Source organism: Saccopteryx bilineata, chromosome 2 (genome assembly GCF_036850765.1).
Source record: "Saccopteryx bilineata isolate mSacBil1 chromosome 2, mSacBil1_pri_phased_curated, whole genome shotgun sequence".
NCBI classification, from domain to species: domain Eukaryota; kingdom Metazoa; phylum Chordata; class Mammalia; order Chiroptera; family Emballonuridae; genus Saccopteryx; species Saccopteryx bilineata.
In genome coordinates this window covers 297,401,581-297,428,283 of record NC_089491.1, presented here as the reverse complement: position 1 = coordinate 297,428,283, position 26,703 = coordinate 297,401,581, and the positions used below count along the sequence as shown (strand labels likewise).

The 26,703-nt window shown below is 43.9% G+C and overlaps 1 protein-coding gene across 3 annotated transcripts in view; it reads left to right on the top strand.

Moving 5' to 3' along the window:
• TRAF5 (TNF receptor associated factor 5) overlaps nt 1–22,151 on the top strand; it is a 50,778-nt gene extending 28,627 nt beyond the window's left edge. For all 3 annotated transcript variants that reach the window (XM_066261427.1, XM_066261428.1, XM_066261429.1), the window contains 8 exons: nt 513–614; nt 9,120–9,284; nt 9,942–10,019; nt 10,335–10,409; nt 11,568–11,660; nt 15,452–15,592; nt 17,775–17,943; nt 19,117–22,151. In XM_066261427.1, the coding sequence (XP_066117524.1) occupies nt 513–614; nt 9,120–9,284; nt 9,942–10,019; nt 10,335–10,409; nt 11,568–11,660; nt 15,452–15,592; nt 17,775–17,943; nt 19,117–19,694 (1,401 nt within the window). In that variant the 3' untranslated portion in view covers nt 19,695–22,151. The remainder of the gene's footprint in view (nt 1–512; nt 615–9,119; nt 9,285–9,941; nt 10,020–10,334; nt 10,410–11,567; nt 11,661–15,451; nt 15,593–17,774; nt 17,944–19,116) is intronic.
• The last annotated feature ends 4,552 nt before the right edge of the window (nt 22,152–26,703 follow it).

Genomic DNA, 26,703 nt, shown 5'->3' with positions numbered 1-26,703 from the left:
TCATCTGTGCCCTGACTGGGTATTGAACCCACAACCTTGGCACACTGGGATGATGCTCTATCCACTAAGCCATGCGGTCAGGACCTCCTATCTGACCCTTTATGACAAAAGTTTGCCACCCCCTGATTTGTGCTGAAATACCAAGTCAGCACAGCTTCAGTGACTCTGGTTGGTGACTAATAGAAACCTTTTTGCTGGGACAGAAAACTGAAAGCATCACCCTCAGTCAAAGCCCCACCTCCTGAGCTTTGAGCATGTGGGGTCAAGTTCACCATGAGATCCTCCTAGCTGCCGCCTACTGCACCGGACATCGAATTACCTGACTTGTGTGTTTAGTGACCTGCTAGAAGTATGCCTCTGAGACAGCTTTTTCTTTTATGGTGGTGAATCTGGTATTTCCATTCCAACCACAGTCTGGAAGTTTCCACCCAACTTCTGAGATGTACGTGAGGACCAAATTAATAATAGCTTCATTGATATTGCTCCAAAACTTTGGTATGTTTGTCTTTTAGGTTTTTAAAGACAATTGCTGCAAAAGGGAAGTCCTCAATTTATATGTATATTGCAAAAATGCTCCTGGATGTAACGCCAAGATTATTCTGGGACGATACCAGGTTGGTATTACTCATGAACAATATTTGCCTTTGCCAGTTTCCAGTGATGTGCATTGAACACCTTTTTGTGATTCCTATCTAGAAATACTACAGCACAGCATGCCAAGGGCCAAGGTGTGGGGGAAGTTTGTTCTGTCTGGAAGTCATGGGGGTCTCTGCTAGACCTTGAATTGTGAATTAGGGGCATTGGTCCAAAAGTGAAGATATGAGATATGCTGGGCGAAAGGAATGCTTAAGGAAGGACTTGTATCTGGGGGGAAGTGTGAAGGATTTGGGGTCCGTAGGGAGGGGCCAGGGCATGACTGCCCAAAAGCATCTGCAGATGCTGGGGTGGCTGTTTCCTAGCAGCTGGGGGCCCAGCCTCTTAGAGTTTATTATGATCTAAGGCAGATAACAGATCAGAACAGAGTTAGGATGGAGATGAAAGGGGAAGCACTGTGATGAGATGCAAACAAACTAGGTGTAGGGGAAGTGAATGGGAATCAACTTCCTCTCAGATGAAACTGTCCTGCTTGGCTCTTCAACCCAGCCAGGGCAGCTTGTCAAGTTTGAGGCGGGAAGTGTGGCTCCGCCATGGCAGGCCCACATCAGGTTTGATCACACTTAGGAACGAACGGGATTCAGGCATCTCAAACTTCCAGGGAATTGCTTGGAGGCTGCTGAGATTTTTCCACTCCCACCCACACATTTGGAACAAATTTCAGGTGCTCCAGTCTTTTCTCTATCCTGCCTCCCAACCCCTCAGGCGCCGAGCTTATAAATGTGTAAATGATTTCCTAGTGAAACAAGGAAGTTCTTTTTTGTGTTTCCCTACACAGTCCCTAGCCACTTGTTCTGATAGTTGATTCCCAGAGCATGGCCTGGTTTCCAACTTTGTTGTGTTGTCACTAAGTCTGAAAAGGAGATGAGGTTCAGATTGACCATTTATCAGCTTTAGTGACCGGATCATCAGCTTTCAGAGAAGAGTGGCTGGTTTCTTTTCACCTCTTTCTTTTGTATTTCCCCTCACCTCCTGTCCTCCTCTCCCAGCATGGTAAGGTGTAGCTCTCACAGGTAGCAGAGTCTCGGTGAGCTGAAGGTAGTAGCATCAATGAACTTTGGATAAAATGTGGGTTGAGATAGAGGAGAAAAAATTGGAAAATTATTGCTTCTTCTGGAGAGAATTCGAGAAGGGAACCTTGCCAAGCCAAGTCCCTCATCCAGTTAAGGAGGTCATCAATTTCCATGCTGTAAGGTCTGAACCATGTGATGTCTCTGAAAACCTGAGTGAGGAAGTAAAAAAAATTTTGCGGGGTAATAATTGTCAGTTGCTTGCTGCGAGTGCTGAGTGGACAGAGTGACATGGTGATACATAGTCTCCTGGTTGAGCCTCATGAGACAGGCTGGTCTGGTTCCTCTCAAATGGGAGGACATATGGAGATTTTAGGAGACAGGGAACCTGTTGGTATAAGTTTTTAGAAGGACTGCATATGTGTGGTTGAAAAGAAAGGGGGAGTTTGGAGAACATTCAGGAGGGAACTTCTCGGGCTGAGGGGCGGCTTCTTCCTGCTGTCATCCCTACCTATTTGATATTTCCCTCATGAAGTTCTCCTTGGGGTACTGGGGAATAGGAGTGTAGGAGCATTTGATTGTAGGTAATCCTAGAGATTTCTCTCATCCCGGCCTGTAGGAACTTAATAAAGAAAGAGGCAGGTATTTGGAGATTAGCAATGCAGAGATAAGGAGGGTTGTATAGGGGGTGTGTGTGTGAAAGTTCTTCCATGGAAAAATATCTCTTCCAAGTCAGAGATATTTTTTCCTGGCAGCCCTGGAGAGAGCAGTTAGCTTGAGTTAAAAGAAATGTTTCATGTCCGTGTATAGGCTCCAAGAAGACCCAGTGATCTTGTCCTTTTACTATGTGAAGGGAAAAAGACTGAGAAGCGTTAAGAGGTGTTGCTATTTATTCTCCTAGTTCTTCAGGAATATGGGAGAGCTTTAGGGTTAGGGGACCCATAGAGGTTGAAAGATAGAATTTAGGAGGTTTGCTGATACAGGGTTTCAGATTTTTCTGTTTCATGAGGGCAGGTTTCAGGATTGATGTGTAGGGTTAGGTAGATTTTTCCAGTTTTCTGATTGGCGAAGGTCTGCATGCAGTTCTGTAAGAAACTAGTAAACAAATTAAGAGGCAGGGTTTAAAAGTTAGAAAAGTAAATAGGAGAGTGAGTGAACTAATGAAAGACAATAGTAAGATGCCCAGTTTGTGTGAAACCACTGATTCCATGTTTACGAATTTGCTGGGCTTGAGAGAGAGAGAGAGCAAATAGGAATAAGACAGGGCAGTGTGGCTAGTCCCCTTGTCCCTAGATCTACTTTTGTAGAGATGTCTAAAGCAATAAGAAGAGAAATTACCTGTATAGCTTGTTTGGTCCTTACATTGATGGATAGTGTATTAGGAACTGGAAGAGGCTCATGGGGTGGGATTAGGTTGATATTTAGGGTGAGATAGATTAGGGTACAGGTTTTTGTCTAATTAGTATGAAGATGCAGATAGGTGTTGGTCCCACACGAGTAGAAAGTTCCTGATTTGGTGAGGTAGGTTGAGAGGTGAATAGAGAATAGAAGGACAAGGGGTCGGTTTTATTTCTCTGTTTCTGAGCTCCAGATGGTCAGGGTGGAGGAAAGAGTCGTCCTAATAAGTGGGGAGGGTAGAGGATTGTTAGCTAGGGTGACTGATTAAACATTCTTTGAAAACCAGTTTTCTGACTGTACACATTCTTTTTTCTCGGTACAGATCTCCTACAATCTGCACAAACCTTCTACCACTTACATAAATCTTCAACTTTCATGTACTTTCTTATCCAGAAATAACTGGCCTTCATAACAACTTGCTTTTCCTTTTCCTTTAAAAGTATTTCCATACCTTATACCTTTTATTATCAAAACCATACAATTCCTTTATAGTCAGAACTCTTGATTTAAAAATCTTTAACCTCTAGTGACAATCAAGTTGACTTTCTTTTTATCCTAGTTTCCCTTTTCCCAAAGCCTGACTAAAAGAGTCCTTAGTTTTTTCATATATTTGCCAGACGTAGACCAACCAGCTTCAGGTTTGTGATTGGAGTAAGGCATTCTGCTTTTCTATTTTAGCAGCAGTGGGAGTTGTCAGGATCATGGTGTGTTGACCTGTCCATGTGAAAGTCAGTCCTTGGGTGATGTAATACTGGAAGTGCCTCTTGGACAGTGGTTGAACAGTTTGCTGAGCGACCTATAAAACCTGCAAGTACTTAGGGAAAGGGTGTTACATTTCTATACTTTGCAGTTAGAGTTTAAGTCCTAGTGACCACTGCTTCTAGCTGGAATTACCAGCAGGTCCCAGCCTATAATAAGCATGGGGCATTGAGATAAGAGGAACAAAGGAGATACTAAACATTAAATAAAGCAATAAAATCAGACTGTCAATACCCACAGTAGAGATCTTTGAGGGATAAATAAAACTTAAATATTCAAGCAAGGCATCGTAGATGGCCCTTGTGTTTACAAGAAAGGAGATCAGCTTATCTGCTACTTGGAAGAAATACCTTAGGCTCATGAACAATGTCCTTGGGCCTTCAGTGGCAATTCCCAGCACGCTGGGCAAGGTCAGGTCACAGGTAGCTGGAGCAGGGCTAGAAGAGACTGAACCCTCCCTCCATGGAGAAAGGGGGCAGCTTACCTTCTCGTGTCCCTCTTTCCACAGCACAGGTGTGTCACCGGTGGGGCCGGGAAGCCTGGCAGGCTTCAGTTCAATGACCTTCCTTTCCACTCTGGAGCAGGGCCTTGATAGAATGCTATGAAACCCCTTAGGGCACTGGAGCCAAAAGTTGGTATTTCCTGACTTCTTTTGGGCCTTATTTGCCTTTTCTGTTACTTCGTTGGTCATTATAGACCTTAAAAGCCATGCTCAGAAGATCTCACTGAGGGGCTTGACTAAGAGAGCAAAATTGGGAATTCAGTGTTTAAAGAAGCCTATTAGACCGAGGAAAGAAAAGATTTGATCTGTTGTGGTAGGTGGTTGGAGACTGGAGGGTCTGAGTTTGATCTAGGGTGAGACTTCAGGTGGTGGGGGTTAAAGTAATGCCTAGATAGACTAGGGATTGAGAATAAAGTTGAGCCTTAGCAGAGAAGACAGGATAACACTTCATAGAGAGGAAGTTAGAAGGGTGGCAGTGTGTCTCCTTGAGGCAGGCAGGGAGGGGCTGCAGAGGAGTAGGTCATCTACATATTGTAAGAGAGTACTAGTTTTGAGATTGCATGCTGCTAAATCCTGAGCTAGTGCCGGCCAAAACAGGTGTGGGCTGTTTCTGATCCCCTGGGGTAAGACAATCCAGGTAAATTGCTGGGCTGCATTAGTGTCTGGGTAAAGGCAAACAGAAAGTAAGAGTCAGGGTGTAGAGGAATGGTAAAAGAAGGCATTCTTGAGGTCTAGAACCCTGAAGTGAGTGGTGTTTGAGAGAATGTGTGACAGTAATTTACAGAGTTTAGGGACTACTGGATGGAGGGGAATTACTGCCTCATTGATTAGGTATAAGGCTTGTATGAGGTGATAAGCTCCTGAAGGTTTTCGAACAGGAAAGATGGGGTTATTGCAGGGAGAGTCCGTGGGGATGAGTAAACCTGGTTTATGAGGTGGGTTATTACTGGTTTAAGGCCTTAGAAACAGACACAGTTACACATTAAACAAAGACTTTACATAAAAGTTATGAATTAAGGAATTTAAATGAGCGCGCTTTACTTGTTTCAATTCAAATTATACTAGAGATATTTTCTGACAGACAAAGAGACAAGACAGATTACTTACTCATATAGCTTAATATAATTCTGCTTTTTAAGTTTTTCAAGATGGCAGGAAGTTGCCAGCATAGAGGGGAGGAAGAGAGAAAGACGGATGGACAGTGTGAGCAGCTGGATGGAAAGAAGGAAAGTCAGAATCTGCAGGAGTGGAGGAGGGGGTTCAAGTATTGGTGGTGGTGCCACGTGGTCAGAGGAGTCAAAAGGATTTAGAGCTCTGAAGAGAGAGGAGAGGGCAAGGAGGAAAGAGGCACAGTCACAGTTTGTAAGGAAGGAGGAGGGGTCGGAGAGGAGACAGAACTGCAGTTTGTAAGGAGGGAAGAGAGGTCAGAGATGAGACAGGCACAGCTTCTAAGGAGGGGGGAGGGGACAAAGAACACAGTGGAGAAGAGAGAGGCCCCTGGCCAGCAGAGGAGGAGAAAGAGAGACTGATGAATGAGAAAACAGGATTCAGTGAAGGAAAGAGGCTTTCTGGAGGGAAGAGACTCCAGCAAAAAAGATTTGCTGAGGGAGTAGAGAGGGGTCTCAAGAGAGGGGTGCCCCAGGAGTCAGGCAGGAGGAGAGAGTTTGAGAGTCCGCGGAGAAGGAAAGATTAGGAGCAGAGGTTTTAGGTGAGGTTTCTTTGGCCAAAGCCGGCCTGCGTGTGGAACAGAAAGTACAGAAATTAAGGACAGGAGAGAAAGGAGAAGAAAGCCTGCACGTAAGGAATTTCTGATGCCCTCCCCGTCCGGTGGCAGAAATTGTCAAGATCTCTTAGGATATTATAATCGAATGTCCTGTTTTCAGGCCAATGGGAGTCATTGTCTAGTCTGTACTGAGGCCATGCCGTGTTAGAGAAGATTAATTTCTTTGGTTTGAGGTCTGAGAGACCGAATTTGGCGAGGATTTTATGAGACATCCTAGAGGGGTCTGGTCAGAAGGCTTAGACTCTGAAGAGCCCAGAGTGGAGACAGGTGGGCAAGAGGGGGCGTCCCTGCCTTTTGTCACTGTCCCAAGAGGAGAGAATCTCCATGTGGGGGAGTTGTCCCTGATAGAGGTCGTCACCACCTGTCAGGGAGCTCCGAGGACGAGAAGTCCGAGAGAGTGGAGAGGTTTGGCTAGGCGCCTAGTCTTCTGTGCAGTCCACTGAGACTGAGTCAAACCCCTCAAAACGTGAGGCATATCAGAGAAAACCGTCCGACCAGAAAGTGGTGTTTTTAGAGAGAAATTTAGAGGCCAACCGGGGAAGGGGAAGGGAGAAACTCCTTACCTTTCTGGTCCAGCAGGGGTTCAGGACAGGGTTAGACTGCCGGCCAATCAACCCACAATTACACGTCCAAACAGAATCAGGGAGTAAGCCCGGGATGAGCTGCCGCTGCCCATTGCTTCCCTGGTTGTAAGTTTGAATGGCAAAGAGGGATCGTCCAGGCAGTTAGTACCCTGTCCCGGCTTTCGGCACCAAATGTTGGAATCCATGGGAGTCCGAAAGACCAGACTAACAGGCTTTATTGAAAGGAAGAAAGGAACCCTGCCGGGCACTTCTGGGGGAGAAGAGCACCAGTTACAGACTAGGGGCAAGTAATATAGTGTTTGGGAGAGCCTGAGGGGATACTGAGGCAAAAGTCCTGGTATGTCCAGAATGCTCCTCCTTGGGGGGCTTCGAGCATGTGGGTGTTGAATCAATAGTCCTGGTATGTCCGGAGCCCCTCCTTGGGGCGGCTTCTCAGCTTTTTTGGAATTCCTCTGTCTTAGGGTCATTAGTTCAGTAAGGGTGAGGTCTGACAGATAAGCGGAACATCAAGAGGGCAGTTTAGAATTCACGTATCTATCAAATACCATGTGTGTCTTCCTAGCCAATGCAAAGGAAAATAGCTCTACTGTTCAGTTCCCATAGAAAAACTCTTTGCTCTTTCTTCCTTCAGAAAAGGGGTCAGCAAACTTTCTGTCAAGAGCCAGATGGTAAACATTTTAGGCTTTGCAGGCCCTAGAGTTTCTGTCACAACAGCTTAGTTTTCCCATGTTAGAGGGGAAAGGAGCCCCTATGTGCACAAATAAGTAGGTGGCTATTCTCCAATAAAACTTTATTTACAAAAGCAAACAACGGGCCAAGTTGGCCCAAAGGCTGTCCCTTGCCAACCCTGTTTTTTTTTTTTTTTTTAAATTATAATTTTATTTTTTTAATGGGGCGACATCAATAAATCAGGTTACATATATTCAAAGATCAACAAGTCCAGGTTATCTTGTCTTTCAATTATGTTGCATACCCATCACCCAAAGTCAGATTGTCCTCTGTCACCTTCTATCTAGTTTTCTTTGTGCCCCTCCCCCTCCCCCTTTCCCTCTCCCTTTCTCCCCTCCCCCCGTAACCACCACACTCTTATCAATGTCTCTTAGTTTCACTTTTATGTCCCACCTATGTATGGAATAATGCAGTTCCTGGTTTTTTCTGATTTACTTATTTCACTTCGTATAATGTTATCAAGATCCCACCATTTTGCTGTAAATGATCCGATGTCATCATTTCTTATGGCTGAGTAGTATTCCATAGTGTATATGTGCCACATCTTCTTTATCCAGTCTTCTAGCCAACCCTGTTTTAAAGGATTTTTCAGGGAGACAAGCTCATTATGATTTTGATAACTTGTGAAAATCACAGTAACTGACAGCCATTCAAATGTTTCATTAAAATATGCCTGTTTTTCGGCCCTGGCCGGTTGGCTCAGCGGTAGAGCGTCGGCCTGGCCTGTGGGGGACCCGGGTTCGATTCCCGGCCAGGGCACATAGGAGAAGCGCCCATTTGCTTCTCCACTCCCCTTCCTCCTTCCTCTCTGTCTCTCTCTTCCCCTCCCGCAGCCAAGGCTCCATTGGAGCAAAGATGGCCCGGGCGCTGGGGATGGCTCCTTGGCCTCTGCCCCAGGTGCTAGAGTGGCTCTGGTCGCGGCAGAATGACGCCCCGGAGGGGCAGAGCATCGCCCCCTGGTGGGCGTGCCGGGTGGATCCCGATCAGGCACATGCGGGAGTCTGTCTGACTGTCTCTCCCCGTTTCCAGCTTCAGAAAAAGAAAAAAAAAAAAAAAAAAAAATATATATATATATGCCTGTTTTTCTAAAACTCTATTTTGACGACAACCGGAATGAATGCAAATTATGTCATGGTTCTCTTATATTCTAGTTAAAAACATTCCCTGACCCTCGGAGACCAGACATCCCCAGCTTCTCTGGGACATGTGATCCTATTTCCTCTGCTTCCTTCATTGGACCCCTTCTGGACCCGTTCCCTCTCCTCCCTTTTCTTCCTTTAATCCCTTCCCTTTGTTTTCTTTCCCCTCTCTCCTGCCTTTTACCATCTCCATGGCAGTACTTGGTGCTGGGGGTAGGGATGAAGAGTGCACAAAAGAAATAAAAAATATCCTTGAAGATCTGTTGGCAAGCCTAAGGGAAATATTCAAAAATTAGCCTGAGACTCTGAGATCATCTAAAATGTTACACCTACTTCTTCACCCATCTTCCCCCGTCTTCCTAAGTTCCACTCAGCAAGGCTGGCTTTCACAGCCTGGGCGCAGCAGTCCTCCCCTTGGGCAGAGGCAGGGTGGCCTCCACTCAGAGCCTGTGGGAGGCGGCGCCCCTCCCTGCCTCGCAGCGCCCCCTAGCGATCGCAGGAGGCCTTCCCGCCGCCTCCGGTCCGCCTCCTCCCTTCCCGCTGCCCTGTGCTCTATTGCAGGACCACCTTCAACAATGCTTATTTCAAGTTGTGCAGTGTTCTAATGACAGCTGTCAGCAGCCAGTCCTTCGGAAGGATCTGAAGGAGCACTTGAGCACAGACTGCCAGTTTCGAGAGGAAAAATGCCTTTATTGCAAAAAGGATGTGGTAGTCATCCATCTACAGGTAAAAAAATAAGTAAAAAATTGTCACCATTATAGGGTTAAATTCTGCGTTAGGGATCACAGCAAATCAGATGGGCTACCAAAAGTACCTTTCAGGATTTGTTTTTGTACAGAAACAGATCTAAAGAATAACTTTATGTGAGAGAAGTTCTATATAAAAAACAAACCTTCTTGCTGGTAAGACTCTATGCATTTATTATTGGCAAAAATAATGTTTGAGCACCTGCTGAGGGTGAGTGTGCCAGGAATGATGCTAGTCCTGGATCACAGGAGGTGACGATCCTGTCTGGCCTCTGGATGCCGTGGTCTAACTGGAGAGGGAGGGTGTAGGCGTGGGACCAGAGCGTGGGGACCTTTCCTCTGTGCCAAAGGAGCCGTAACGATGACCCCCTTTGCCAAAGGAGCCATACCGATGACTTCCAGTCTGCCCTCTGACCTTCTAGTCAAATAATTGGAAAACTGAGTGGAATTGAGTTCATTTATTCTGAGAAGGCAGCCATCTATATGTACTCCTTTCTGGAACCAGGCCGCCCCTTCCTGCAGATGGCAAGCCACGTAAATAGATTCCCAAAGAGACCCATGTGTAAACACTGAGTGCACAGAAGGGAGCCCTTGGAAGCAAGGGTAGCTTTGCTTCCTCACACTTCCTCTGTTTCAGAATCACGAGGAAAACCTGTGTCCTGAGTACCCAGTATCTTGTCCCAACAAGTGTCTGCAGATTATTCCCAGAACTGAGGTAACTGTAAATAATTCTCTCAGGACATTTTATGTAAGATAAAGTTTTAGTAATCATGATAGTGTGTCTGATACAATTGCCTGGGCAAAGGCCCACGGTTTAAATGACATGCGTGCTAGCCACATCTCTGCCTCCCCTTCCTGTCTCGGGGTCCCAGCTTCCCCACAACGTTCCCTCCACCGCCTCAGCTCGACCTTTTCCCTCGCCCGCTCCCGCTCTGTCCCCAAGCCACCCCGGGCTCCCCGCCTGGGGTTACACCAGGAAGTTGGGGAATCACTGATGAATTTCTGTAGCCTGACCCTGTCCATTTCCTAGATGGATGAGCACCTTGTTGTGTGTCCTGAAGCGGAACAAGACTGTCGTTTTAAGCAGTATGGCTGTCCTGTAAAGGTATGGAGTGCCTTTTTGTTTCTGCCTTTGCAGTCCACTGCGTAGTTCACTGGGTGAGTTCCTCGCACTCTGTGATTCCAGCTGGGATGCAAAAGGACGTTCGCTTATGAGAACTCTAGAACTGGCAATTGTATTTGTCCGGGTACTCCAGAGAAGCAGAACCAACAGGAGAAATAGAACATATATTTACATATTTATATTTGTGTGTGTGTGCATATATATATATATATATATATACACACACACATATATATACATACACATATACATACTTGTCTTTGCTATAAAAAGGGTAGAGTCTACCTTCTGGGGCATGGAATACATAATTGCTTTCCAGTTCTGAAAGGAATCTTCCTTAAAGTTAGACCCAAACCTCCAATTAGGTTGTATTCTAGAACTTACGTCAGTACCAGAGCTGGGGATGGATGTTGTTCTCTGGACAAGAAGGGGCCAACCCTCAATAGAGGGGAAATTGATGACAACTGTTTGCTTACAGTCTGTGGATCACCCAGAACCCCTAAGATTTGCTTTTATTAGTAATATTGGCACTTTGCAATGATTGTGAGGGCAACAGATTTGCATGGGCTGGAATTACAGTTAGGCTGCACACCTTCAACCTGTGATAGCAAGACAATCATAGAAGACTGGAAATGTGCTCGGTAGTAGGGAGAACTAACCTGGGCTTGGCACCAATCTGGAGATAGCTCTCCCAGGAGATAGGGTTTGTATGGTCACAGCTGAAAGATGAGAATAGCTACATTTTCCCACAGTCATATATAGGGTGGGGCAAAAGTAGGTTTGCAGTTGTGGGTACGCAAAACAGTTTATTTCTGTATTATTATGTATTAATTATTGTATTTTCCATGCCAACACCTGTAAACCTACTTTTGCCCACCCTGTCCCAGGGCAAGGAAAGAAATCAGCATTGAGACCTTTGATAGTGACCTGGTTCTCAGTCTCTTTAAATTTGAAACTGTCTCATGGGTACTATAGAATTCTAACGCTGGAAAGGAGACTTGGAGGGGCCGCTTTTCCTACAACCCACCCTGAGATAAGTAAGCAAAGTTGCTAAAGTTCTGCTTCAGGGGAGAATCCCACCACCATCCTTGTTCTGGGAGACTTTCGACAACCTGACTTGTGCTTCTCTCCGTGCTGAAGGGTAAACGGGGGAACCTGCAGCAGCATGAGCACTCGGCCCTGCGGGACCACATGCTTCTCGTTTTAGAGAAGAACATCCAATTAGAAGAACAGGTAAATAAACAGTCAAGGGTTCAAATATAAAGTGAGGCAGCAGGATGGCTGGCATTTGCAATTCTTGGTATTTTTATATTCTCCGTTTGGATGTTAAGTTGACTGAAAGTAGATGTTTTTCGACTAAGTGGCTAGACAGAGTCATAGGATTATAGAATATTAGAAATGGCAGGTGTCTTTGAGATCCTCATTCAACAGACAAAGTAACAAAACTCAAATTTTGATGTGTTTATAACTTGTGAGTGTCAGGAGTCAATCTCTATCTAACCGCTGTGCCCTGATTCTCCATGAGATACCATACTGCCTGCTGGCAACCTCTCCACACACCGTTTGGTTAATAACACCTGGCACCTAGTAAGTGTCTGATGTTTTGCAGTTGAATCAATATTACCATGACAGGACGGTCGACAATCTATTCTAGGCGCGGTGAGTTTAATATATTTTCTAGTAAGTCCTAGTGCCTTCTTTTGAGAAGCTTTGCAACCTGATAAATGCCTGCACACAGGTTTATTTCACTGAGTTGCAGTTATCAAATGAAAATATGTGTGCAAATGCTGAGTTTATTGAGTAATTATTATAAAAGTTAATTATTTTGGTAGAACATCTGAGAGGATCAGACTTTTCAAGGCCACGTAGGGAAGAAAAACATCACCCATCTGCAGAGAGGGAGCTGAATTTTCTCCTGCGCATCATTTTATGATGTCTGACTCCAGGTTCAAGTATAGGTGTGTGAGTTCTATGTTGAGATCCTAGAGAAAGTTAGAAAGACTGATTAAACCGTAACCTTGGTAGAAGCCATGTTGTCTGGTAACTATTTCCGCCCAAGTTTGTTCTATGTCACTGCTTCATTCACCCATCCATTCATTTAACAAACACCTTCTAGTTGTCAGGTACAATGTTAGTTGCTAGGAACACTGAGTTGAGGAAGGCACGCTTCTATCCTTGAAGAACTCACGAAAATGTAAACATGTAAGTTGCGGTGACTCCTAGGACATGCTATGAGAATACCCGTGTCGGGGTTCAGTGGCTGCATCAGTTTACTCCAGGGGAGGTACGAAAGGACATCTGAGCTACATCTTGAAGGAAGAGAAGGTCTGGCAGTTTAAATCTTCTGGACAGAGGACATTCCAGAAGGGGAAAGTTTGTGCCAAGACAGGGAGGCAGGAGAAAGGTTGATGGTTCAAGGAAATGTGTTTTTGGGGTGGTGGGACACCCAGGTGTGACACAGGGTATGACCAGAGACTAGTCTGTTGGATCCAGATGGCAATGGCCTTTCATGTAAGCCAAGATATTTTTGAACACTGTGCATTCAAGTATTTTCTTATTCATTGGTATTCTGCCTTATTTCAGAAAGGATTTAAGGACCAAAAGTTTGAACTAATGTTTGGCAGTAATAGGGAGCTAATGGAGGCTTTTAAATTGGAAGAATACTTGGCCAGCTAATTGTTTGGTCTCAAAAAGCAGGACAGATGGCAGTAGCGTGGAAGATGGGTAGAAAGAGAGAAGAGAAAGAGGACAGAGGAACCAGGCAGAAGGGTGTAGCAATAAACTAGCAATGCAGCAGTAGAGCCCAGGAATTGATGAGCGAGGGGTCAGTGACAGAGTGCCTCAGTTTCCATGACTGGCTGCACACTATCAGATGAGTTTGGGGATGCTACTTGACCTCTCTCTCCCCCAATTTCCTCATTTTTAAAAGGAGGTTGGAGTGAGGGTTAAATGAGATCATGTATTGAGGTTCTTAGCATAGTGCCTGAAACGTAAACATTTCAACATCAGGTGGAGTTAAGGTACTAGAGGAGGGGGTGGTGATGGTGAAGAATCAAGCAAGGCTGCATCAGTGGGGATGGAAAGAGGGTGCTGGGAAACATTCAGAGGTTGGACTGGGATGCTGTAAGCTTAGAGGGCAAGGAACATGGTAATGTTCAGGAGCAGGTTATTTGTGAGGGTAAGGAGACTCCTGAGTTTGCTTTTGTTCGGGGAGATATGTCTAATGCGTAGGTGCAAGTCATCTCTTGGGGTCTTAATAGAGGATTCAGGGTCAGAGATCAGGTGGTTGTTGTAACTGTTTGTGCATTCATTCATAGAGCATGTATCAGATGCCCGCTGTGTACCAGGCACTGTGTGAGGCTTAGAGGATGAAGAAATAAGTGAGATATAGCCTCAGCAATTTAGTGAAGAAAATAAAACCTAAATAACCATGGGGAACAAAGCAGTAAGAGTAATGGGGGTAAGTTATACACTAAAGCAGTGTTTTTCAACTGCCAGTCCACCAGAAATGTTGCGCCAGTCTGCAAAAGAGTTAACCACCCTGATGTTGTATGAAGATTACAGACCCAGTGATCTTAACTGAATTCGCTTATGCTCAGGGTGACTTCTGCCTTAGCGGTCCCTGAAATAATTCTCCTATTTTCATTGGTCCCCAAGTGTAAAAAGGTTGAAAACCACTGCACTAGATAGAGTATGGTCAGGGTGTCGTGGAACTTGAGAGGTGGCCTGGGTGGGTGGTCCATGTAAGGAAATAGTTCTGAGAGGATGTACTCTTGAGTGGAGGCTTGGAAAGCAGTACTTTCTAGATGGAGGAGGAGGCGTCCGAGAGGGTAAGGCCTGATAGGAAATAGAAGTTGCATAGTTGGGCTGGGCAGGGCACACATGGGACATGAATGGGCACGAGGCTGGCAAGACAGCCAGGAGCAGACCCTGTAGAGCCTTGGCTGGCCTGTAAAAGGCCCCTAGAAATAGGTAAGTGGAAGAAGGGTTTGTGACAAGACCAGATCTGTCTCTTCATATTATTGTAGACACCATAGGGAGTACGCACTGGAAGAAAACGAGACTAAAGACCAGAAGAGCGTTCATTCATTCACTCATTCATTCAACAAATATTTATCAAGCAGCTGCTGTTGCCAGGTGCCAGGCCAGTTGCTGGGATTACAGTGGCCTGTGGGAGCCATGCCAGTCCCAGCTCCCATAGAGCTCCCCCCTGGCACATGTGTGAGGGAGAACATAGGGCCAGTTAAGCCGCTGTTGTGCCCATCCAGGTAAGATGTTATGGAGGCAGAAACAAGTGCTAAAACAAGACGAGACGAAATGAGAATTGGATGTGAGAGTTGTTTTGTTTGTTTTGCTGTGTTAGGAGTTAAATAAAGTTAGCAGGTATTGCTGAACAAGTGGATGTGAGGATGAGGGGAGTTGTCTAGGGTCACTCCTAGGTTTTTGGTTTTTCTTTCGAATAGAACAATAGATTACAAATTCTGAGAGAGTAGCATGTTCTGCCTACCACTGGCTACCTCTGTGCTGGGTAGATTATTTAAACTCTCTGCCTCTGTTCCATCATCTGTAAAATGGGACGTATGGTCTATTTACACCGAGCTCACAGGGTTCTTTGAGGATAAAAGAGCTAATGATTATAATAGTATGATAGACATTCAACAAATTTCAGCGATTACTGTTGGTACTATGCACATAACATCTAATGTGGTATGGTGATCTGTTGTTGTTTAATAAGTGCATACTGAGTGATTGAAGAGAACCAGTTCACCAAATTCAGTCAAATGATGTCACTATCGTTAGATGAACCATCATAACAAGTTAGTTATAGAAAGGGCTGATGAGAAATTTGTGGGTCAGGTTTTTTTTTTCAAAGCACCTGCAAATACTTTCCTAGAAAAATACACACACACACACACTACAGTTTTCTTAGAAACACTTTTTATGTGCATTATTTTCCTAGAACTACATTTATTTTAATTTGTATGCATGCATTTAAATGACCTCATTCACATTCCTGTTATTAGATCTCTGACTTACATAAGAGCCTAGAACGGAAAGAAAGTAAAATCCAGCAGCTAGCAGAAACTGTAAAGAAATTTGAAAAGGAGTTCAAGCAGTTTGCACAGCTATTTGGCAAAAATGGAAGCTTCCTCTCAAATATCCAGGTGAGAAATGACCCTTCTATTCATAGCCAAGATTTAGCCTTCAAGCAGCAATGAGAGTTTCTCTTTTAACTTTTCAAATGGAAATAACTTCAAATGTACAGAAAAGCTGAAAGAATAAGATAGTGCAAAAAAAGCACCTGTGTATTCTCCTCCCAGACTCAGTCATTGTCAATTTTTTGTCCTGTTTGCATCATCATTCAGTCATTCACTCATTCTCTCTCTCCCTTTGTTCTTTATAAACCATTTGAGAATAAGCTGTGTATATTATTGCATTGTTCCCCCCGTCCTATAGTATGTATTTCATGAAAATAAAGATCTCCTTTTACATAACCCCAGTACATTTAGCAATGTCAGTAAATTTAACATCGATACAATACTTTTATATAATTTATGGCAGTTAGGGTTTTAATTGATGTTAGGCCAGTATTAGTTACTTGAGTTTAGATTCATTGAGAACATCTATAGTTCTGTACTCTGTAATCAACAAAGTGAAACTATTAATTCCCTTGAAGAGAAAATGCTTTAAACACCACTCCAATATAGCAGAAATTATTTATAAATCACGAGTGTGAAATAACCATAAACAAATTCCTAATGATAATGTCTTGATTGTGATTATCAAATTTATAGTAAAAAAAAGATTTCAAGGCATGTGGTATGAGCGGTATTTTTGAAATTTGGATCCAAAAAGATGCAGGCCATATAGTTTGGATACTTTGTCAGCACACTCTGTGTGCGTGTGCGTGCATGTGTGTGTGTGTGTGTGTGTGTGTCTCTAGAGAAAAGGAAATGCATTATATGTTACTATCTCAATTCTGATCTTTTCTAACACATGAGCAGTCAGAGTTAAGGCAGTGAGGGTGAGGGTGGAGAAGAAATATGGTTGTAATTTTTTTTTTTTTTTTTTAATATTTCTGAAGCTGGAAACAGGGAGAGACAGTCAGACAGACTCCTGCATGCGCCCGACCGGGATCCACCCAGCACGCCCACCATGGGGCCACGCTCTGCCCACCAGGGGGCGATGCTCTGCCCATCCTGGGCGTCGCCATGTTGTGACCAGAGCCACTCTAGCGCCTGGGGCAGAGGCCACAGAGCCATCCCCAGCGCCCGGGCCATCTTTGCTCCAATGGAGCCTTGGCTGCGGGAGGGGAAGAGAGAGACAGAGAGGAAGGTGTGGCGGAGGGGTGGAGAAGCAAATGGGCGCTTCTCCTGTGTGCCCTGGCCGGGAATCGAACCCGGGTCCTCCGCACGCTAGGCCGACGCTCTACCGCTGAGCCAACCGGCCAGGGCTGGTTGTAATTTTTATTTAATCTCTTTCATCTAAAGAGAACAGTCAGAAGTTTGGGCCTAATCTCAGGGCACTTGTGTACCACCTGTAGTGCTCCGGCAAGAGCCGGAGAACTGACTTCCAGCTCATTCTCTGCCTTCTATCAGAAGTTAATCAGGAGAGCAGCTTCTAAGAAGAAAAGGCAGTGATGAGAGGAGAGACATGAGAACAGAGATCTGAAAGTAGGGTAGAGCCTGACCAGTGGTGGTGCAGTGGATAGAGCATCGACCTGGGATGCTGAGTTCCCAGGTTTAAAAATCTCAAGGTCGCTGGCTTGAGTACAGGCCCACCAGCTTGAGCGCGGGGTCGCTGGCTTGAATGTGGTATCATCAACATCATCTCATGGTATGGGCTTGAGCCCAGAGGTCGCTGGCTTAAGCCTAAGGTTGCTGGCTTGAACAAGGGGTCACTGGCTCGGTTAGAGTCCCTGGTCAAGGCACATATGAGAAGCAATCAATGAACAAGTAAGGGGCCACAACTACTGGTTGATGCTTCTCATCTCTCTCCCTTCCTGCCTGTCTGTATCTGTCCGTCTGCCTGCTTCTCTCTCTCCCTCTCTCTCTCTCTCTCTCTCTCTCTCAAACAAATAAATAAAGGCTAGAGAACTAAATAGAGAGAAATTGAGGGAGGAGTAAAAATCAGGTGAAGAGAAGTTCAGAGATTTGGAACAGAACCCGGGTAGGAAAGAGGAGGAGGAAGACAAAGGTGGTTAATCTTTCTGCAGTCCTTTCTGAATTCTCTATTCTGGACTGTATAGTTTTCATTTCATCAGTTGATTAAATGTGAAATGTTTTGAGTTGAAAAATGTAATCTCAGTGAATTACTAAAATGTTTATATCCATTTTGTACTGAAAGGTTCTTGCCAGTCACATCGACAAGTCAGCCTGGCTAGAAGCTCAAGTGCGTCAGTTATTACACATGGCAAACCAGCAACAAAGTAAATTTGATCTGAGACCTTTGGTGGACGCAATTGATACAGTGAAACAGAAAATTACCCTGCTAGAAAGTAATGACCAAAGATTAGGTATGTCTGATATTTTACACTTGTCTTTTGGTGACTGGTTTGTCGGCATGTGTTCATGAAACAAGCAAACACCTGGCCAAACGGAGAGTCACAGCTGTCCAAAATAAACAATGGTCAAATCTGGTATTTGTGAAACAGAACAGCATGGTATTCTGGACACTCAGGCAAAAAGTATGAAGAGCCATGAGTGGTGGCTAGAAGAAGCAAAGGGTGGAAAAGGGCCAGGGAGTTCCTAGAGCAAGGGAGCGATGGTTTGTAATTGAGAGTGGAAACTAATGTGAAAGCTAAGAAAGAGATGTGGTGGGAACATTGTTTTCAGTAGAGGCGTAACTCGGAGATGTCATAGGTTTGGTGCAGACCACCACAATAAAGCAAATATTGCAAGAAAGTGAGTCACCAATTTTTTGGTTTCCAGTACAGATAAAAGTTATATTTACACTATACTGTGTGGTCTATTTAAGTGTGCCATAGAATTTTCTGAAAAAGCTTGTGTGCCTTAATGAAAGAATACTTTATCCCTAAGAAATGCTAACCATCGCCCGAGCCTTCAATGATTTGTAATCTTTTTCCTGGTGAAGGGTCTTGCCCTAGTAACATCAAAGATCACTGATCAGAAATCGCCATAACAAATATAATGAAAATGTTTGAAATACGGCGAGAATTCCCCAACTGTGACAGGAAGACAGGAAGGGAACAAACGCTGCTAGGTCAATGGCGCCAGTAGACTTGCTCAAGGCAGGGTTGCCCCAAACCTGCGATTGGTGAGAAACACAATGTCCTGCAAAAGACAACAAAGTGCAGTGAAACAAAGCATGCCTGTCCAGAAACACAGAAAAAGATCGGGCTATTTAAAAGTATCCCAGTTTGAAAAATGTGGTATCACCATGCTAACACACATTGGCTGAATGTGTCTTCTCTACACATGGGTGGGTGTCAGTTCAAGAGGACACACTGGGGCTTTCCTGGTGCCACTCTTGCCAAGATATGAGATCCACTGAATTGATGTTATTACTACAAATGGTCCATTGGTGGATATTGATTTCACTTCATCTTTAGGATGTCAGAATTTTATTGATTGTTTTCAGATAACAAAATTCCACTTTGGGCAAATTCTAAAGACAACTCAGGCCTACAGCAACCGGTTTTTTGTTTTTTTGTTTTTTCTCATTGCAGTTGTTTTGGAAGGGGAGACAAACAAACACGATGCCCACATTAATATTCATAAAGCACAGCTGAATAAAAATGAGGAGCGATTTAAACTGCTAGAAGGGGCCTGCTATAATGGAAAGCTCATCTGGAAGGTGACTGACTACAAGATGAAGAAGAGGGAGGCTCTGGACGGACACACGGTCTCCATCTTCAGCCAGCCCTTCTACACCAGCCGCTGTGGCTACCGGCTCTGCGCTAGGGCATACCTGAATGGGGACGGGTCCGGGAAGGGGACGCACCTGTCGCTGTACTTCGTGGTGATGCGAGGGGAGTTTGACTCGCTGTTGCAGTGGCCATTCAGGCAGAGGGTGACCCTGATGCTTTTGGACCAGAGTGGCAAGAAGAACCACATCATGGAGACCTTCAAGGCTGACCCCAACAGCAGCAGCTTTAAAAGACCCGACGGGGAGATGAACATCGCCTCGGGCTGTCCTCGCTTCGTGCCCCACTCCACTTTGGAGAGTGCCAAGAACACCTACGTTAAAGATGACACCCTGTTCTTGAAAGTGGCTGTGGATTTAACGGACCTGGAGGATCTCTAGTCCCTCTTGCTGGGGTGATAAAAGGACCTTTTGGGTCCAGAACCATGAAGGAACCCTTCTGAATTTAAACTTGGTACACATTTGTGTTTGGCGTTTTGCCCTCCAGTTTGAAGTCAGTTTGAAGTACTTCCTAACTTCTGTTTTCTTTTTACATTTTACTCTGTCCCAATTGAAAACTTAAAACACTTAGGATATCTTTTTGTTATTTATATCTTTCTATCTCTTGAAAGATGGTAAGTTTCTTACAAGGTCAGGGGCATATCTCTTTTACTGGTGCTTAGCATGGGGTCTCAGAGTAGGCACTCTATGTTAAATGTTATTGGGACACAGATGTAGAATTCCCAGTTGAACATGCTTTGGTACCTGACCAGGTGGTGGCACAGTGCATAGAGCATCAGCCTGGGACACTGAGGACCCAGGTTCAAAACCCCAAAGTCACTGGCTTGAGCACAGGCTCACCAGCTTATGCGTAGTTCACTGGCTTGAACATGGACACATTGACATGATCCCATGGTCACTGACTTGAGCCCAGAGGACACTGGCTTGAAGCCCAAGATTGCTGGCTTGAAGCCCAAGGTCGCTGGCTTGAGTAAGGGATCACTGGCTCGGCTGGAGTCCCCCGGTCAAGGCACATATGAGAAGCAATCAATGAACAATTAAGGTGCCACAACTGCAAGTTGGTGCTTCTCATCTCTCTCCTTTCCTTTCTCTTTCTTGCTATAAAAAATAAAAATAAATTTTAAAAAAAGGAAAAAAAAAGAAAGGAAGAAAATGCTTTGGTCTTTGGTCTGCTGATTCTAGACTTGACCATAAGCCTGCAAAAACCATCGTTTGGGGTAGGTTGTTCCAGATCACAAGATGGGTGGTGTACATACAAAGACAGTATGTCCAGTTGGAACAATTCAGATTTCATTAGGTTCAACCATGTTAAAAAACTGTTTTCATATATTAAAAACAGTCAAATACTAAGAGTTTAATAAGATTCAACTTAATGTATATATGTATATGTATACAAATAATTTAAAGGTATTTTGGTAATAGTAAATTAATGTGAGGAGGGACAGAATTTAGTATATGATGGAGAAAGTGTCATAATTGGATAAGAGGAATTTAAAACCTAGGGAAGACGCCATTACAATTTCCTGTGGGATCAGAAGTACTCCCATCCAAAACTGATTGCTTAAAACAGTATCTTCTATTCTCTTTGAGAGAAATTTTGAATTCATAAACTGGTATTAAAAATGGTTACTTATGCCTGACCAGGCGGTGGCACAGTGGATAAAGTGTCGGACTGGGATGCAGAGGACCCAGGTTTGAAACCCCGAGGTTGCCAGCTTGAGTGTGGGTTCGTCTGGTTTGAGCAAAGCTCACCAGCTTGGACCCAAGGTTGCTGGCTTGAGCAAGGGGTCACTTGGTCTGCTGTAGCCCCCTGGTCAAGGTACATATGAGAAAGCAATCAATGAACAACTAAGGTGCTGCAATGAGGAATTGATGCTTTTCATCTCTCTCCATTCCTGTCTGTCTGTCCCTGTCTATCCCTCTCTCTGTCTCTGTCACAAAAATAAATAAATAAATAAATAAATGGGCACTTATATAAACTTGTGATTTTTCTTGTCAAAGTCCTGAGTAATCTTTTGAATCTATCTGTATACATCTGAGGTGTATATGCAAGTCGAGATGAGTCCTTCTGACTCTTGATAAGCCCAAGGTTAACAAAAAATGCCCAGTTAACCTGAGCCCTAACTCATTGTTATACAGCTGAGCACTATACTTGGCTTGGCTCCCTTGACCTTGCAAGGACAAGTGCCGTGGGCTGAGGGCTACTTAGTGCAGCTCACTCAGGTGACGACCATGCACCTGACAACTTCTGAACAGTTAACCGTATAGAAGAAGCATGATTTATAGCGGCGGCTTCTGGGATGACTGAAACATTCTTAATCTCTTCTGTGCTCTTTCAAGATGCTAAGGATATATAGCGCAGAAATCACCCCAAAGGGTGGAATTCAAAGAAATAAGTTCATAGTAGAAATATACTCAAGAATACATACACTGTAGCTGCTGGTGAACTCCAGGACGGCTGACGGTCAACATGTGACCTCAGACAAGCTCAGGAAGCCTTTCTCTACACCACATGGTGGTTCTGTGTGCTTGTTTTCCATGTTTCCGATCAAGTTCAAGACCACTCCTGTATTCCTTGGGAGTGGAAGACCATGTTGTAACTAGCTTTAAGTAAATGATGTGAAAACATTTTAAAGTGAATTTGTCAAAATACTGCTTTTGTGTTTTAACCAACTTCTCTGTGTAAAAAGTTTAAGTCATGGCATGGTTTGTTTGTGAGTTCAGAGTCCCTTCCTCGTTGAAACAGAGAATGAGGTCATCTATGTCAATAGCACTCCTTTCCTACAAAATAAGAGTTGTCATTTTTGTTTTAAAGAAGCAAATCCATGTAAACGATTTTCCTCATTTATAATATAAAATTATTCTATATGAATAAGGTTTTAATTTTATTTCCATTTTGGTTTGATATAGATTCCTGGTGAGAAGAAGATGATACACTCAGCATAAAAGGGGCGTTAACCTTGAGAAAGCTGGGTGGGAGGTAGGTACATATCTATATTAATGCATACTCACAGATCTGAACTCTCAGCCCTGGTCTCCAAATTTGATGTTTTCAGCCAAGATATAGTCATAGCCAAGATATAGTCACAGCCAAGATCAGTTCACAGTGCCAGCCTTGCATGTAAGTTAACAGGACAGAGAGCCACCAACCCTTTATGTGAACAATCAGTCCACATTGCCAACTACCTCTTTACTCTTAGAAAGTGATTGGACACCTGGGTCTTAATCTTATGTAAGAATTCTGGGCTGGAGATAAAACTTTGACAGATGCACAGGAGGGGACTCAGGTGAGGAAGTCACCCGAGACCACCACATTTGGGGGGGGGGGGGGGTGAGAGGAGCCTGCAGAGCATTTGGAGAAGGAATGGCCAAAGGTAAGAGAAGCACAAGGGAGGTGGGAAGGGAAAGAAATGTCCTCAGGACCAAAGGCCACCCGGAGAACAGCAGCTATTCCAGTACACCCCACAGCTGACTCTCGACTGCATTTACCTACCCACGTGTTGCTCCCTTTTCAGTCCGAATCTCTGACCTGGGCCTTAGCTTAAGCTGCAGACTCATATATCCCAGTAGCTGCTGGCCATCTACACTTAGAAGTTCTACAGGTACTTTAGAGTCAGCTTCCTAACTGAGCCGGAAGCTTGCCCACTCTCCCCACCAGTGCCAATCTCTGATTCCTGTTCATTCTACTCCACCATTATCCTTGGCCGAGAAGTTCGGACACTATTCTAGTCCCCATCTAATCACCCACCCAGTTCTGTCAATATGACCTACATATAACTTTAAAATCATTACTAACTACTTACGCCTCCTGCTTGCGGCTATCCTATTGCAGCCTGCATTTTTTGCTATGCAATTATTGTATTTTTTTATTTTACCTCTCAAATCCAACCTGGCACTGCTACGCAGTAATCTCTCTAAGTGAAAGTCTGAGAAGGATTCCGCACCCCATCACCTGTAGAACAAAGCCCAGGCTCACTGGTGTGGTGAACAGGCTTTGCATGTCCCCTCTGGCCCCCCAGCCTCACCTCCTGACAATTCTGCGACTTCTCACTTAGCAACAGCAATAGCACACCGATTGCCACTTGTCTGTGTGTGTGCCACACCTCTACGTGGAACACTCTTCTCTGCCCTCATCTTCTTTGTCAGATGAATTCTTGCCCTTTAAGATTCTGCTTTGGCCTCACCTCCTCCAGGAAGCCTTCCCAAAGCAGCACTGATTGCTGCACACCCCAGCCTACCCTTCACTAGGCTGAGTCCCTGCTTTGTGCTGTGTATTTCCTTATCTTTACTGTAATTGGTAGACTTTTCTATTTTTTTTTCCCCCAGAAAACAAGCGTTAATTGACTATGTATTTGTCAGATTTTGTGTTAGGTGCAAACAGCACAGATATGGTACCTGTCCTCATAAAATGTATAATTTGAAGATCAGCCACAAGTGGTGACCCAGAATGATCGATGTGTATATGCTCCCAGTCTCCTCTGGAAACGGATCCCTTGGGCCATTTCTGAATGTCTGTGATGCAGAATAAGAGAACAGGCAGAAGACATTCCAAGGGAGAGCCCTAGGAGCAAAATTTATGAAGGAAAAGCTACACCAATCCACACAAAGAGTGAGGAGAATTAAAGGAGGGAGAAAAGGGAGTGTGAACCAATGGGAACTGTTGGGAATTGGGACTCGCAGCCCCTCTGATGCTTTTTTCCTCCCAAGAGACCGTTAAAGACTAAAGTACATTTAAAAAGTATTCTTGGCTGTTTGAATTACACTTGTTTGAAGGAAACTCCATGTAGAGACTAAACTCCAGCTCTAGGACTTATCAGGCACTTGAACAAAGAAGAAAATAACAGAGTTCAGTGAAAGAATAGCAGGACGTTGGTGGTGAGAATAGATATATTCCTCTAAACAGGCATAACCATATAAAACTTCAACTTGAAAGATGAAGTTGGAAAGATTCAACTTTTTTTTTTGCCAGAGAGATTTGCAAGACGAAAGAAGGAAATGCCGAGCTCCGGCTCCGTGGTGGGGGTACCAGACGCAGAGCTGGTACCTAGGCCTGCTTCCCGTGCGCTGTTTGAGGTAGTCACAGCTTTGGGGTCACATAGTGGTGGCGGCAGTGGATTGTCATGAGAGAACTGGCTCTGCTGCACCCACATCTGGCCTCTGGTCTTCCTGGAGACTCTGTGGGTTCTGTAAATAAAGTCCTTTCCCAGGCAGAGCCGATTCTGTTGTTCATAACTAAGAACCTAACTGAGACCTGAGTCAGCCATGGGAAGAGGAGGTGGGGCGAGCCTTTTGGGCAGAGGGCGCTGAGGATACAGTGAAGTGCCACATAGTGACATTTCGGTCAGCCACAGACCACATATAATGACAAGGGAAGAATGGAGCAGAAAAATTCCTGTTATGTTGTGATGTCATAAAGTGGTAGCACAACGCATTACTTGTGTGTTTGTGGTGATGCTGGTGTACACAAACCTACCACACTGCTAGCCGTATAAAAGTGTAGCACATAGAATTACGTACAGTGCATAATGCTTGATAATGGTAATAATGACTTATGCTGCTTTATGTAGTTATTATACTATACTTTCACCTTTGTTTGAAAATGCATTCTTTCTTCTTACAGAAGTTTGCTATAAAACAATATGCTGTTGTACCAGCAGCAGCCTCATACAACTTGTGTTTTCTGCATCTTGACTGTATCATTTTTCTTGTGCTTGATTTAAACTCGTCTTGTTTTGTGCAGTAACACACAGTACAGGTTTGTAGTCTGTACTGATAGGCTCTACCAGGCAGCCTACCGGTGTGCAGTAGGCTCTCCCATCCCAATCTGTGAGTGCGCTCTATGATCACACAGCGATGACATTGCCGAATGACGCATTTCTCAGAATGTGTCCTGGTCGCTAAGTAGGGAGTGACTGTAAAAGAATTGGTTTAGGAACTGCGCAGAGGCCAGTGTGTTGCGAGTTCATTTGGAGAGAGGAGAGTGTCATTTGATGAAGTTAGGGAAGAAGGCAGGGCCCAGAATCTGGTGCTGAAGTCATGGTGAGGAGTTTGCAGTTTATGTGAAGTATAGTGAAAGCTGACATGATTTTGGCATGACCTGATTAATGTGTTCTAAAAAATTGCTCTGGATGGAGCACAGATAAGAAGGGAACAGAGAGAATATGGGAAACGTATTAAGGTCACATCACTTGTAATTGTGTTGACATGTTTGCTGCCTTAGATCATAAACTCCTTAAAGCCAAAAATCACATCTCATTCAAGTACATAGAAGGAGTTCAATGTATTTTTTTACAGGATAATGGGATTTATTTATTTTTAAAGAATTTCTATTGATTTGAAAGAGAGAACAAGAGAGGGAGAGGGAGAGAGGGAGAGAAGCATTAACTCATTGTTCCGTTTAGTTGTACACTCATTGGTTGCTTCTTATATGTGCCCTGACCAGAGATTGAACCCATGACCTGGGCGTACCAGATGATGCTCTATCCTCTGAACCATTCAGCTAGTGCTTGGTGTATTAAACTGGACTGCATATATACAATAATGCATTGAATATAACAAATTTGTTAGGCAGGTTTTATGCTTATATCATAGATAAAAAAACACTGGTCATTAGAGAAATCTAGGTGCTATGTGCTAGGCACATAGAGATTCTAAGAAGTTTACACACCAATTATATATGAATGTATGAATAATCACAATAATATTATGAGTTATATGCTATTTTATCCCCATTTAACAGATGAAGTTATATAATAAGCTCTAGGTTACATAGCTAATAAGTGGTAAAGCCAGAATTTGAATCCATACAGTCTGGCTTTAGAGGCTCCATGCTTAACCACCATATAAGAAGGCCCCATATGGGTACTGAATTACTCTACATGTTTATATAAAAATATAAATGTAAGTGAGTTAAAATATAATAAGTAACCACTAGAATAAAACTTGAATGCATAACTTTCAAACCACTAGAGAAAAAAAAACCTGCAAAAAAAGAAACTATCAAACCAAAGACAATAAAACAACAGGAAGCATGAGATACACATAAAAAAAGCAATTTAGAAATCCAAACATGCAATTACTATTAAAAGAGAAAATACATCTAATATGTATGAAGGTACATGTATATGCTTTTTAAATACATACCTAAAATAAAGCAGCTGACAATTCCATTCCTAGGTATATATTGACAGATACTCTTACATATGTGTACCAGAAGACACAAAGAAGAGAGTTTACTACCAGCATTGTTTATAATAAAAACAAACAAACAAATCAACAAGGTGTGGCATGGATGCTGGTAGAAGGTAAACTGGTACAAGCACTAGAGAATAATTTTGCAGTATCAAGTAATGTTGAGTTGTGAAAACCTTAACCCTCGCAATTCCATTTG